Raw genomic sequence first — 10,721 nt, forward strand, 5'->3', positions numbered from 1 at the left:
TCTAAAGCTTTTTTTTTTTTTTTTTTTTTTTTTTTTTTTTTTTTTTTTTAAATTTATTTATTTATTATGTATACAGTATTCTGTTTACATGTATACCTACAGGCCAGAAGAGGGTGCCAGATCTCATTACAGATGGTTGTGAGCCACCATGTGGTTGCTGGGATTGAACTCAGGACCTCTGGAAGAACAGTCAGTGCTCTTAACCGCTGAGCCATCTCTCCAGCCCCTATCTAAAGCTTTTAATATTTCCATATTATTTTATACAAATTTCTAAGCACTATTATTACATACCTACGGCTTTTTTCAAATCATACTTTTCTTATTTCCTTTTACTCATGGCCCCAAGTCTGCCAGCACCCTAACTTCAAAGAACTAGTCTCCCAGACTTTCCTCTATTGCCTTTGGAGAGCTTTGTGTGTGTGTGTGTGTGTGTGTGTGTGTAAGCTTTAAGACATTGGAAAACTGCAATTCTAATACGTTATTGTGTATTTTTAAATGATTTATTTGTTTTTATTTCATGCGCATCGGTGTTTTCCTGCGTGTATGTCTGTGTGAGGGTGTCAGGTCCCCTAGAACTAGAGTTACAAACAGCTGTGAGCCACCATGTAAGTAATGGGAATTGAACTCAGGACCTCTGGAAGAGCAGTCAGTGCAGTTAACCACTGAGCCACCTCTCCAGCCCCCCCATTATTGTGTATTTCTACTAGGGTTTAGTTTTTAGTAAGTCATTTTTGAAACTCACACCGGAGAACTTCCTTTGCCGTACACTAGAGAAGCTCTGGCTTAAGGTCCCTCATTTCAGGCAGAGGGAAGGTTCATAATGACGTGTAGACTGTGGGACAACGGAGGCTGAGGTTGTTGGAGGCATCCAGATCAAAGTCTTTAAAAGAGGAATGTGAAAGACCTGTCAAATACCTAGCACACATCAGTGTATGAAAGGCTCCGGGGGAGGGAGAAGACCAGCCTTCTTGCCTGTGATCCCTTCTGATAGGCCGTGCTTCTCAAGTGTGAATTACACATACAAAAGTGAACATTAATCTAATAGAGAAATTTGAATGGAATCACCACTTTCAATAGTCTAGTTAGAAGTAAAATACCCACAGAATGCAGACATTTAAGTGCACAGGTAGCCATCATTAAAAGCAGAAAGAATTGCTTGTATTCTGTTGGTTTTTTTTAAATCAATTGAACAGTTTTAAAAATGGACACCTCGTGTTATGTACAGTCCACAGACTTTAGACGAAATGGCAACCCAACAGGAACAACAGAGGAGTCATCCTGGCATGCTAATGTAGCTAGAGTTTTCCTGCCTGGCCCACAGTCAGGACAAATCTCTCTCACCTGCCAGTCCCACAGCCTCTCAGACCCGACCAAGTAAACACAGAGACTTATATTGGTTACAAACTGTATGGCCGTGGCAGGCTTCTTGCTAACTGTTCTTACAACTTAAATTAATCCATTTCTATAAATCTATACCTTGCCACATGGCTCGTGGCTTACCGGCATCTTCACATGCTGTTTGTCATCATGGCGGCTGGCAGTGTCTCTCTGACTCAGCCTTCCACTTCCCAGCTTTATTCTCCTCCTTGTCCCGCCTACACTTCCTGCCTAGCCAATGGCCAATCAGTGTTTTATTTATTGACTAATCAGCAACACATTTGCCATACAGAACATCTCACAGCACGATAACACAGTTCACTACCTCTTGGGAGCTTTAACTTTTGCTGGTTCTGCTTGTCTTCGGTAGGAAACCACAGGAGGAACTGCATAGGTATAGAACCCGAAGGATACAAAGAGGGGTTGAACAGAGAGAAAGCAAAAATGACCCCAAGGTGATCCCTCCTTCTGCAGCCCTTTGGAGGGTGACCATTGAGGGTCTGGTTCAAGCTCCTTACATGTCATTTTTATTGTTCTAGTTTATCCTTAAACTTTGTCGAATGCAAGAGCGGATTTTTTTAATTCTCAAGGGGAATTTGTTGTAACAGAGAATATGGAACAGTAAACATTACTGCATGTAGGATACAGAATTAGAATGGTGCATTGTTCTTGAGTTCTAGAACCCAAACTAATGCCTGGAATGTAATAGGCACATAGTATGTGTTAGTTGAATAAACAGACAATAAATAAACCCCTCTTCTGTATTTGGGGGAATTTGTATATTCTGTACCAGATGCCATTGAAAGATAAAAGTAAAGAGTCTAAATTAAAGAGGCCACATCAAAGAATCAAATTGAACCTAGACTTGGCCAATTTTCCCCTTTCTTTATCTCCAAAACCTCTTTCTTTGGTATTAAAGAATTACCAAGACTGCAGAATGCCGTGGGTTTTCTCTGTCTTTCAAATCTGAAACAATCTGGTGTAATAAAAAGCAGTCTGGGAGGAAGCATTAGTCTTATGAATGTGAGCAAAGTTCTGACTCTCCAAAAGTTGTAGTTACTTATCAGTAAAATAATAATGTACCTGGAGAGCAGTGTGAGAGATAAAATGAGATCATCAGAAGTGTATTATCTAAACAAAAGATGCTATTGATATTGCCATGAGGGAGCATGTTTGCATTTTAGGCCTCACATTTAGTTCAGCATTGCCTGTTTTGAAGTAACAACAGGTGGTTCCTTGTCTGATTTTTATGATACAGTCTTTCCCACACTATGAGCAATAAATAAATGTTTGTAATTGGTGGAACTTGACATGGGAACTCTCACTTTATCACCAATTCTTATCACATTGGTTCCAGTATCTTGTCTATCTGTTTATGCCTTCACTTATTTGTTTTACTTGGGAATCTCTATCCAAGTGTACATTTGGTAACAAATCAAAATATTTAGAAGATTCTGAAATTTTCATTCTCTTCTCTTGTAGATACCACCCGTTCCCCAAAGAGTTATGAAATGGATGGACGTGAGTATCACTACGTGTCAAAGGAAACATTTGAAAGCCTCATGTATGGACACAGGTAAGGTCTGGAACCCAATTCTTCCTTTTGGTTATTTGACAGTAGTCCATTTTTATGCATTAGCCAAAGCTGTTGGCAGTAACCCCCCAGTTCTGAAGAGCTGAGAAAGGAATATGCATTTATGTACTAGATCCAAGTGTTCAGGTTTGGGAAAGGGACAGACTTGAGGTGCAAGCTTCAGAGAGTTTGAAGAAGTAGGTAAGTGCTTGGTTTTCTACTGTTTTTTTTTCCCCCTCCTGTTGAATACCTACTCATTCTTCTTGTGCCGGCAAGAGCCACGTATTCCATCCTGTTGGAGTTCACATTTGTTTCCCAGTTAACTTTCTGTTGCTATGGAAACACCATGACCAAAGGAGCTTGGAGAGGAAAGGGTTTATTTGGATCCCGTAGCCATGTCACAGGCAGTCACCGAGGAAAGTCCAGACAGGAAATCAAGATATGGACGTGGAGGCAGAAGCTAACGGAGAAGCCATGGAGGAATGCTGCTCACTGGCTTGCTCCTCCTGGCTTGCTCGGCTCCTATTTTTACACAACCCAAGACCACCTGCTCAGGGTGACACCACCTGTAGTGGGCTGGGCCCTCCTGTATCAATTATTGATTTAAAAAACACCCTCACAGACTTGCCTAAAGGTAACCTGATGGAAGCCATCTGTCAGCTGAGAGTCTCTCTTCCCATGTGACGCTAGCTTAGTCAGGTTGACAAAAAAACAAAACTAACGAACACAATTCATATTCCTGCTGCTCATATTTTGCTCGTGGGGAACTGTCCTGTCTTACTCTTATAGGATGCTGGAGTATGGTGAGTACAAAGGCCACCTGTATGGAACTAGTGTGAATGCTGTGCATGCGGTCCTTGATGAAGGAAAGATCTGTGTCATAGATTTGGAGCCTCAGGTGGGTCTGCGGTAGAATATTTCCCATCACCCTGAAGTCACAAATGCATGTAATGTAATCTATGTTGTACACATGCCCCAGGCTCTAATTGAGACGTTTTATTCAGCTAGACTTTTAAGAGGGTTAGGGTTAGGGTTAGGGTTAGGGTTAGGGTTAGGGTTAGGGTTCCTCAGGGTTAGGGTTAGGGTTAAGACCACCTTTCATATCTCAGGGCCAGGTTGTTCCTTGAAATGCAAATTGGCAACATTTTGCTTTTAGTTGGAGAGGAAGTCTTATTTCTCATATCCAGAACCAGAGCTTGAGTGGATAGCCATTAAAAAACAAAACAAAACAAAACAAAACCACTTCCTGTCTTTGACACTGATCACAAACTTGTCAAGGAAACTTCTCGTGAAGATATTCCTTTATACAAAAGTAATGCTCATTGTTGACATACATGTATGACATGCCTGGACCACGTATGAAAAGAGCAGGGATGCACTAGCTGAGATAGGATCTGTATGTATCCAGGCCCAATTTTCTTTTTTCTTTTCTTTCTTTTTTTGTTTTTTTTGTTTTTTTTTGTTTGTTTTTTTTTTTTTTTTGTTTTTCGAGACAGGGTTCCTCTGTTGTCTTTGCGCCTTTCCTGGAACTCACTTGGTAGCCCAGGCTGGCCTCGAACTCACAGAGATCCACCTGGCTCTGCCTCCCGAGTGCTGGGATCCACCACCACCTGGCCAGGCCCAGTTTTGTGATCATTGCACTTTTCCTTATTCATTTAAGAATATACTTTGTGTGCTAAAGAAAATTAGAGGAAAAGCCATTTGTTCTTTCCTGAGTCAGAGTTGGGGTCATGAAGGTGGAAGTGGTGTCTGATGCGAGGTGCTAGCTGGAGGAAAGGGAGGTGAGGTAAATAGACCTTTCCTGAATTTTTCTTTGTTTGTGTTGTATGAGGTCATACACAGGAGTCTACTCTCGGTAATCAGCATTTTGCCATATATAAGATTTATTTCAATAATTCAATAGCTAGTCATAGAAAGAAGGGCTTGGATTTTTAACTTGGAGTCTAGAGCCATGTTTATTATTCAGTTGTTTCGATTTTATAATTGAGAACTTGGGGACACATGAGACTATGATCACATTGACTACAGGACGCTAGGACTTCTATTTTTAATTTTTAAAAATGTATGAGGTGTATTTGAATGTGCCTGTGTGGAAGCCAAAGGACAGTTTTTACAGGTCGGCTCGATCTTCTACAGTGGGTTCCAGGGATGGGACTGGGCTCTGCAGCCTTGCACGGCCGGGTGCTTCTGCCAGCTGAGCTATCCTGCTGGCCCACGTCTGTCTTTAACTGCACACTTAATTTTTTCTGTAGGATATTCAGTTGGCTCGAACCCATGAACTGAAGCCCTATGTCATATTTATTAAGCCACCTAACATGAGTTTCATGAAACAGTCTCGGAAAAATGCTAAGATTATTACTGACTACTTTGTGGACATGAAATTCAAGGTAAATCGAGTACAAATCCTGGAATCACTTTCAGTTATGGCTAAGTGGGAAGATGGTCAGGCTGGACTGGGTTGAGGACCATTCACTATTTTTGTCTTTACTTAACCCTCTCCTCAGGAGCACATCAACAAAATGGTTAAAAAAAAAAAAACAACCAAACCACTATTATTTCCACAGAATCCTTTAAAGGTTTTAATGAGTAATGTCTTTACGAGCCATCCTTTTAACCAGATGGTGGTGGCACACGCCTTTAATCCTACCAGCACTTGAGAGCAGAGGCAGGTGAATCCCTGAGTTCGAGGCCAGCCTGATTTACAGGTCAAGTTCCAGGACAGCCAGGGCTACACAGAGAAACCCTGTCTCAAAAAACAAAAGTAAAACAAAAAAAATCAAACCAAAACAACCCTCAAAACAAAAACAAACCAAAAAAAAACCCAACAATTATTAGTTATTGTTTACAGATATTAAAATAAGGTTTAATAAATTGTGATGCTATTTTTTCTTAGCTTAACAAAAGGTGTGTATAAGCCTATTTGTATTTTTGAATTATTTTTACTTATTTTTAAAATGCTGTACTGAGTATAACACACACACAGAATAGATAGATGTATAAATTTTAGAAATAAACTATTATATTAAGTATACAATTCAGTAGTATTGAATATATATACAATTATATATATTTTTTTCTCCCCAACACAGGGCTTCTTTGTGTAGCCCTGGCTGTCCTGGAACTCGCTCTACAGACCAGGCTGGCCTGAAACCCACAGAGATCTGCCTGCTCCTGCCTCCCAGTGCTGGGATCAAAGGTGTGTGCCACCACCACCTGGCTGTGTTGACTATATTTATATTGTTGTGAAATGTACTCTTTGCCTTGAAAACTAAGATAAAAATATGATTGCTTCACAACTCTGCATGTCCTTTGCACAGGGGCCATTGCTAATCTCCATATTGTTCCATGTTAGGATGTCCTGTCAAAGCAAGCCTAAAGTATCTTCATAGTATCCCTTATCTCTTCTTAGTATTTTTATCTCCATATTTTTCCAGTGGCTATGAAACTATGATTCTCCTGTTTGACTTTCTGACCGTCGATGGATATGACAGTATTTTCTAAGTCTTTGGGGGCTTTTAAAACTCTGTTCTTATTGGGCATGTTGGCACACACCTGAAACCTCAGCATTTGAGAAGCAGGAGGATCACAAGTTTAAAGCCAGCCTGGGCTACATAGCAAGACTCTGCCTCACAAATCCAAAATAAGAAAAAAAAAAGGCAAAAAGAATCTAGAGGAGAGATATTTGATATAAATTGTGTTTATAAATAGCCTCACAACTTTGTATAACCTGATGTGTCATCGTCCCCCCCCCCCCCCCCCACACACACACACAGGGTTTCTCTGTGTAGCCCTGGCTATCCTGGAACTCATTCTGTAGATCAGGCTGGTCTGGAGCTCAAAGACCTGCCTGGCTCTGCCTCCCAAGTGATGGGATTAAAGGCGTGCGCCTCCAGCCTGGCTAAGAAGCTGGTGTCTTATTGCCTGTCTTACTTGTGTTTTTCAATCTGTCCTGAAGGATGAAGACCTACAAGAGATGGAGGATTTAGCTCAAAAAATGGAGAGTCAGTTTGGCCAGTTTTTTGATCACGTGATTGTGAATGACAACTTGCAGGATGCATGCGCCCAGCTGTTGTCTGCCATACAGAAGGCTCAGGAGGAACCGCAGTGGGTACCAGAAGCGTGGATTTCTCCTGGCACTGAGTCTTAATCAAGTCTCCTGTTTAAAACTGGAGGCTTGGGGTTGGGGATTTCGCTCAGTGGTAGAGCGCTTGCCCAGCAAGGCCCTAGGTTCAGTCCTCAGCTCTGAAAATAAATAAACTGGAGGCTTAATATTGTGTCCTAAGGATCCAGCGTAACAGCTGCACTAGAAAACAGCAGCATTTGACCCATTAGAACTGCAGCTGTGAAGTGCTGCAGCTTATTGTATGGCTGTTACTAGCACTTTGTAATGATATGGAACTACTTACTCGGCTCGGTCAAGTTTTTCCATCGTCTCCCCATAGGAACTAATGGTAGGCATGTGAATAATGCTAAGTCTCTAAATGTGACAGTATTCATGTGAGAATTACAGATTTCATATGGTGTTTGTGAGATTTAGTTTTTTAAAGTCTCTCTTGAATAAATCGGATAATAAATAGTTAATGGCTGAAACTATTTTACTTTGTAAAATATTTTGTCTTCTATTTTATTTTTACAAAAGTGCCTAGTTGACTAATTCAGCAAGAATGGTTAACACACATATCTAATAAGGAAACCTATGGCACTGTCATTTCCAAATCAGTGCCCAAATTAGTAGAGCGCAATGGACTCGTCCTGGAGGCCTGTATATGAGCAAACTCCAAGATGAGGAATCGTGGTCTCCCTAGATCCGTCAATTCCAGCGGCATTCCTTGCACCCATGGCTGCTCATCGTCATATCCACACTTCCCTCCACTCTACACACTTTTTTAAATAATAAAAGGATTCAAAAAGCTTCTTCTTTCTTAAGTGAATATATTATCTAAAACAAATGCGGGGAAAATTAAGTCGTTTTACATGATGCAAAGGTGAGATGGGCTTTGGCCACAGGTTGTGGTTGTGAACATCTTCCTGAGAACCTGATTTTATAGCCGTTCCCATTGAATAAACTATTAGAATGGCATATATAAATGACACTCTAGGCCGGCTGGGGATCTGGAAATCTGGGCCTGGCCAGTGAAAGATTCCCCCGTACCCAGCCAGCTCTAAGGATCTCCCCTCTAGCAGGGCCCTGGCAAGGCTGGAACCAGGCCTGGGGGCGGCGGCCTCTCCAGGCTCCGCTAAGCCGCCGCCTCCCGCAGGTCCCGGGAGGGAGGGAGGCGTCGCGGGGAGCTGGCCTCGGGCTCCGGCGGTTGCCCTTAGGGAGCCCCGCGGGAAAGCATCATGAAGGCCGAGTCGGAGCCTCCGGGGGAGGAGGGCCATGCGGTGAGAGACGAGGGGCGCAGGACCCGGAGCGTGGCGATCTGGGGGTGCCCTAGCCAGCAGGGACCCCGGCCGAGCCGGGAACGGTGGGCACAGCCCTGTAACCGGGCCGGATCTGGGCGGTACCTGCTGGGCGGGGTCCCAAACGGGAGAGGAGTCCGACGGAACCTCTCCACGCTGCAGTCCGCGTTGCCATGACGACGCCTCCCGACGCCTCCCGGCTGTTTCCGGTGGGGAGTTTGGATCCGGGTCTGGTCACGCCGTGCCCGTTCCCGCGCAAACCAGGACGACCTCCCGGGAAACCGTGGGTGAACCCGCTCCGCTCCTGGGAACGTCGGCCGGTGCCCAGGCTCTCCCTTCAAGCTTAGTCTGAAGGGGTCAGAGCGGGTTCGGACCCGGGAACCCCAAAACCTCCCGCGGGAACGGTGGGGAGGGTTTGGCCCGGCAGACTGAGGGGCGCAGCCCGATGACGTTTTGCGCCTGCGCCTGGGTGGGCGGGGCGAGCGGGGCGGGGCGGGGCGGGCCGGTGCTGGGCCCCGGGCTCCGCCGCGGCCCCTGGAGACGCGATGGGGAGGAAGCAGGTGGTGAGCGAGCCTCAGGTACTGTCGAGCTGCTGGACTTTATTTAGTCTTCCGTTGAGCCGTCCTGGTTTTGAGGGGCGTAGGGTTGCGGTTTCTAGATGGGCGAGATGGGTCCTTTTTGCGGGACTTTTGAAATGTGGACTGGGTCCCACTTCATAGCGTCTGGAGAATAGTAGCGCTTTCGTGGGACCATCATTCCTTCCCAGTTGTCATTTTGACTGCTGGGTAGCATTAGGGCATCCTCCAGTGTCCTAATCTTGTAGCATTTTCATGAATCTGTTTGGATGACTACAACAGTGGATTGCTAAAATTTATGCAAGCCTTTGGAATCAGTGCCCTCTGTAAGCAGCATGAGATACTTGAGATATTCAGTTGACTTCTAGACACTTCCGTTAGTATTCAGGTCTTTCAAAGATTTATTTGCTTTCTGAATATTTTGCCCGCATCTATCTGTGTGCACCACTTGTGTGCCTGGTGCTCAAAGAAGCCAGAAGAGGCTGTCCGTTTTCCTGGAACTGGAATTATTGATGTCCGCGAGCTCCTTTGTGTGTGCTGGGAACTGAACTGAGCCTCTGCAGAGCAACAGTGCTCTGAACAGCCGAGGCATCTCTCCGGTGCTTGGTATTCTATCATGAAAAGTTTCAGAATGCTCTCAACTAATGCTCCCCGAACTCGCAAACGTGATTTTCCTTACACAGGTAGAGCCGTGTAAATTGTATTCCACCACCAATACTTTCTGTTCTAGAATATGTTTTCTATTTCTATTTAAGATATCTTTTTAAAAAGTGTGTTACTTTGTGGCATAAAACCCTCAGTTGGCTTCCTACTTAATAAAACAAAACCCGTATTCCTTTCCTTGGTCTGCAAGGCCCTACTTAATCCAGCTTCTACGCTGCTGTCCTTGGTAACTGTGCTCCAGCCTTGGCGCTTTTCTTACCTGGAGCACTCCGAGCCCAGGCCTTCAGGAAAGCCTTACCATTTACGCCCCATTGCCTGCAGTGTTGGCTCCTTTATCATGCAGGTCCCAGCTCAAATAACCTCAGAGAGGCTTTCCCTAAGTAAAGTAGCACTTCATTCCTTCTATATAGTTATTTATCATATCTAAACACACACACACACACACACACACACACACACACACACACACACACACGGTATGTTCTAGTTTTATATGCATATGTAACTTTGTCTTCCAATACTTAGCCACTAATGGAAGTCCTGTAAAGGTTGGTGAGCTCCATTTGGATCCTGTTCTGAATGCTCACAATAGGACAGACTGGTTGGTTGAAATGTAAGAAGAAAATAATTTTATATGGGATGTAGAAATAGCATATCTAAACTCAGCAGTCTAGTTTATGTTATCACCTTCCAAGTTTCACTGATAAACAGCTTCCAAAAGATTTGAAGAGAATCTCTGATCCATTTTATTCATCTTACATCTGAACATCAGGTTTTGGGATGTGTAGCTTTGTGGTACTTGAGATGAATGAAGGTAAGATGCACCGGCTTTTGTTTATGAATTTTTTTTGTTTTTGTTTTTGTCTTTCCCTTACTCCTACAGCATCCTCCACGGGCCCTTCCACCTGTGCCAAGGTAAAAATAATTTACAGTCATTTCATGGTTGAACTTTAAAAGTGTAAAAATAGGTAGAAAAAAAGGAATAGTGTGGTTGAAAGCTACAGTGCTTCAGGAAAACAACAACAACAATAACAAAAAAACCTCCTTTGAAGACTTTTCCTAAAAATTTAGAGGCAAAAATTAAATTTGAGTCATGAGAATAATTGCTGTAAGTAATAGAAAAGTCTTAATCT

At 43.4% G+C, this 10,721-nt stretch overlaps 1 protein-coding gene and 1 long non-coding RNA gene across 2 annotated transcripts in view; one reads left to right on the forward strand and one right to left on the reverse strand.

Annotated features, from left to right (window-relative positions):
• The window catches only part of Mpp4 (MAGUK p55 scaffold protein 4), a 44,124-nt gene extending 36,528 nt beyond the window's left edge, over positions 1 to 7,596 (forward strand). The window contains exons 18-21 of the mRNA XM_059278805.1: positions 2,860 to 2,953; positions 3,740 to 3,848; positions 5,203 to 5,337; positions 6,906 to 7,596. Coding sequence (XP_059134788.1) covers positions 2,860 to 2,953; positions 3,740 to 3,848; positions 5,203 to 5,337; positions 6,906 to 7,097 — 530 coding nt within the window. The 3' untranslated portion in view covers positions 7,098 to 7,596. The remainder of the gene's footprint in view (positions 1 to 2,859; positions 2,954 to 3,739; positions 3,849 to 5,202; positions 5,338 to 6,905) is intronic.
• Positions 7,597 to 10,310: 2,714 nt separating this feature from the next.
• LOC131923676 (uncharacterized) overlaps positions 10,311 to 10,721 on the reverse strand; it is a 97,571-nt gene continuing 97,160 nt past the window's right edge. The window contains exon 5 of the long non-coding RNA XR_009382653.1: positions 10,311 to 10,493. This is a non-coding gene — a long non-coding RNA (uncharacterized LOC131923676). The remainder of the gene's footprint in view (positions 10,494 to 10,721) is intronic.

The sequence above is a fragment of the Peromyscus eremicus genome, chromosome 13, assembly GCF_949786415.1.
Source record: "Peromyscus eremicus chromosome 13, PerEre_H2_v1, whole genome shotgun sequence".
Taxonomy (NCBI): domain Eukaryota; kingdom Metazoa; phylum Chordata; class Mammalia; order Rodentia; family Cricetidae; genus Peromyscus; species Peromyscus eremicus.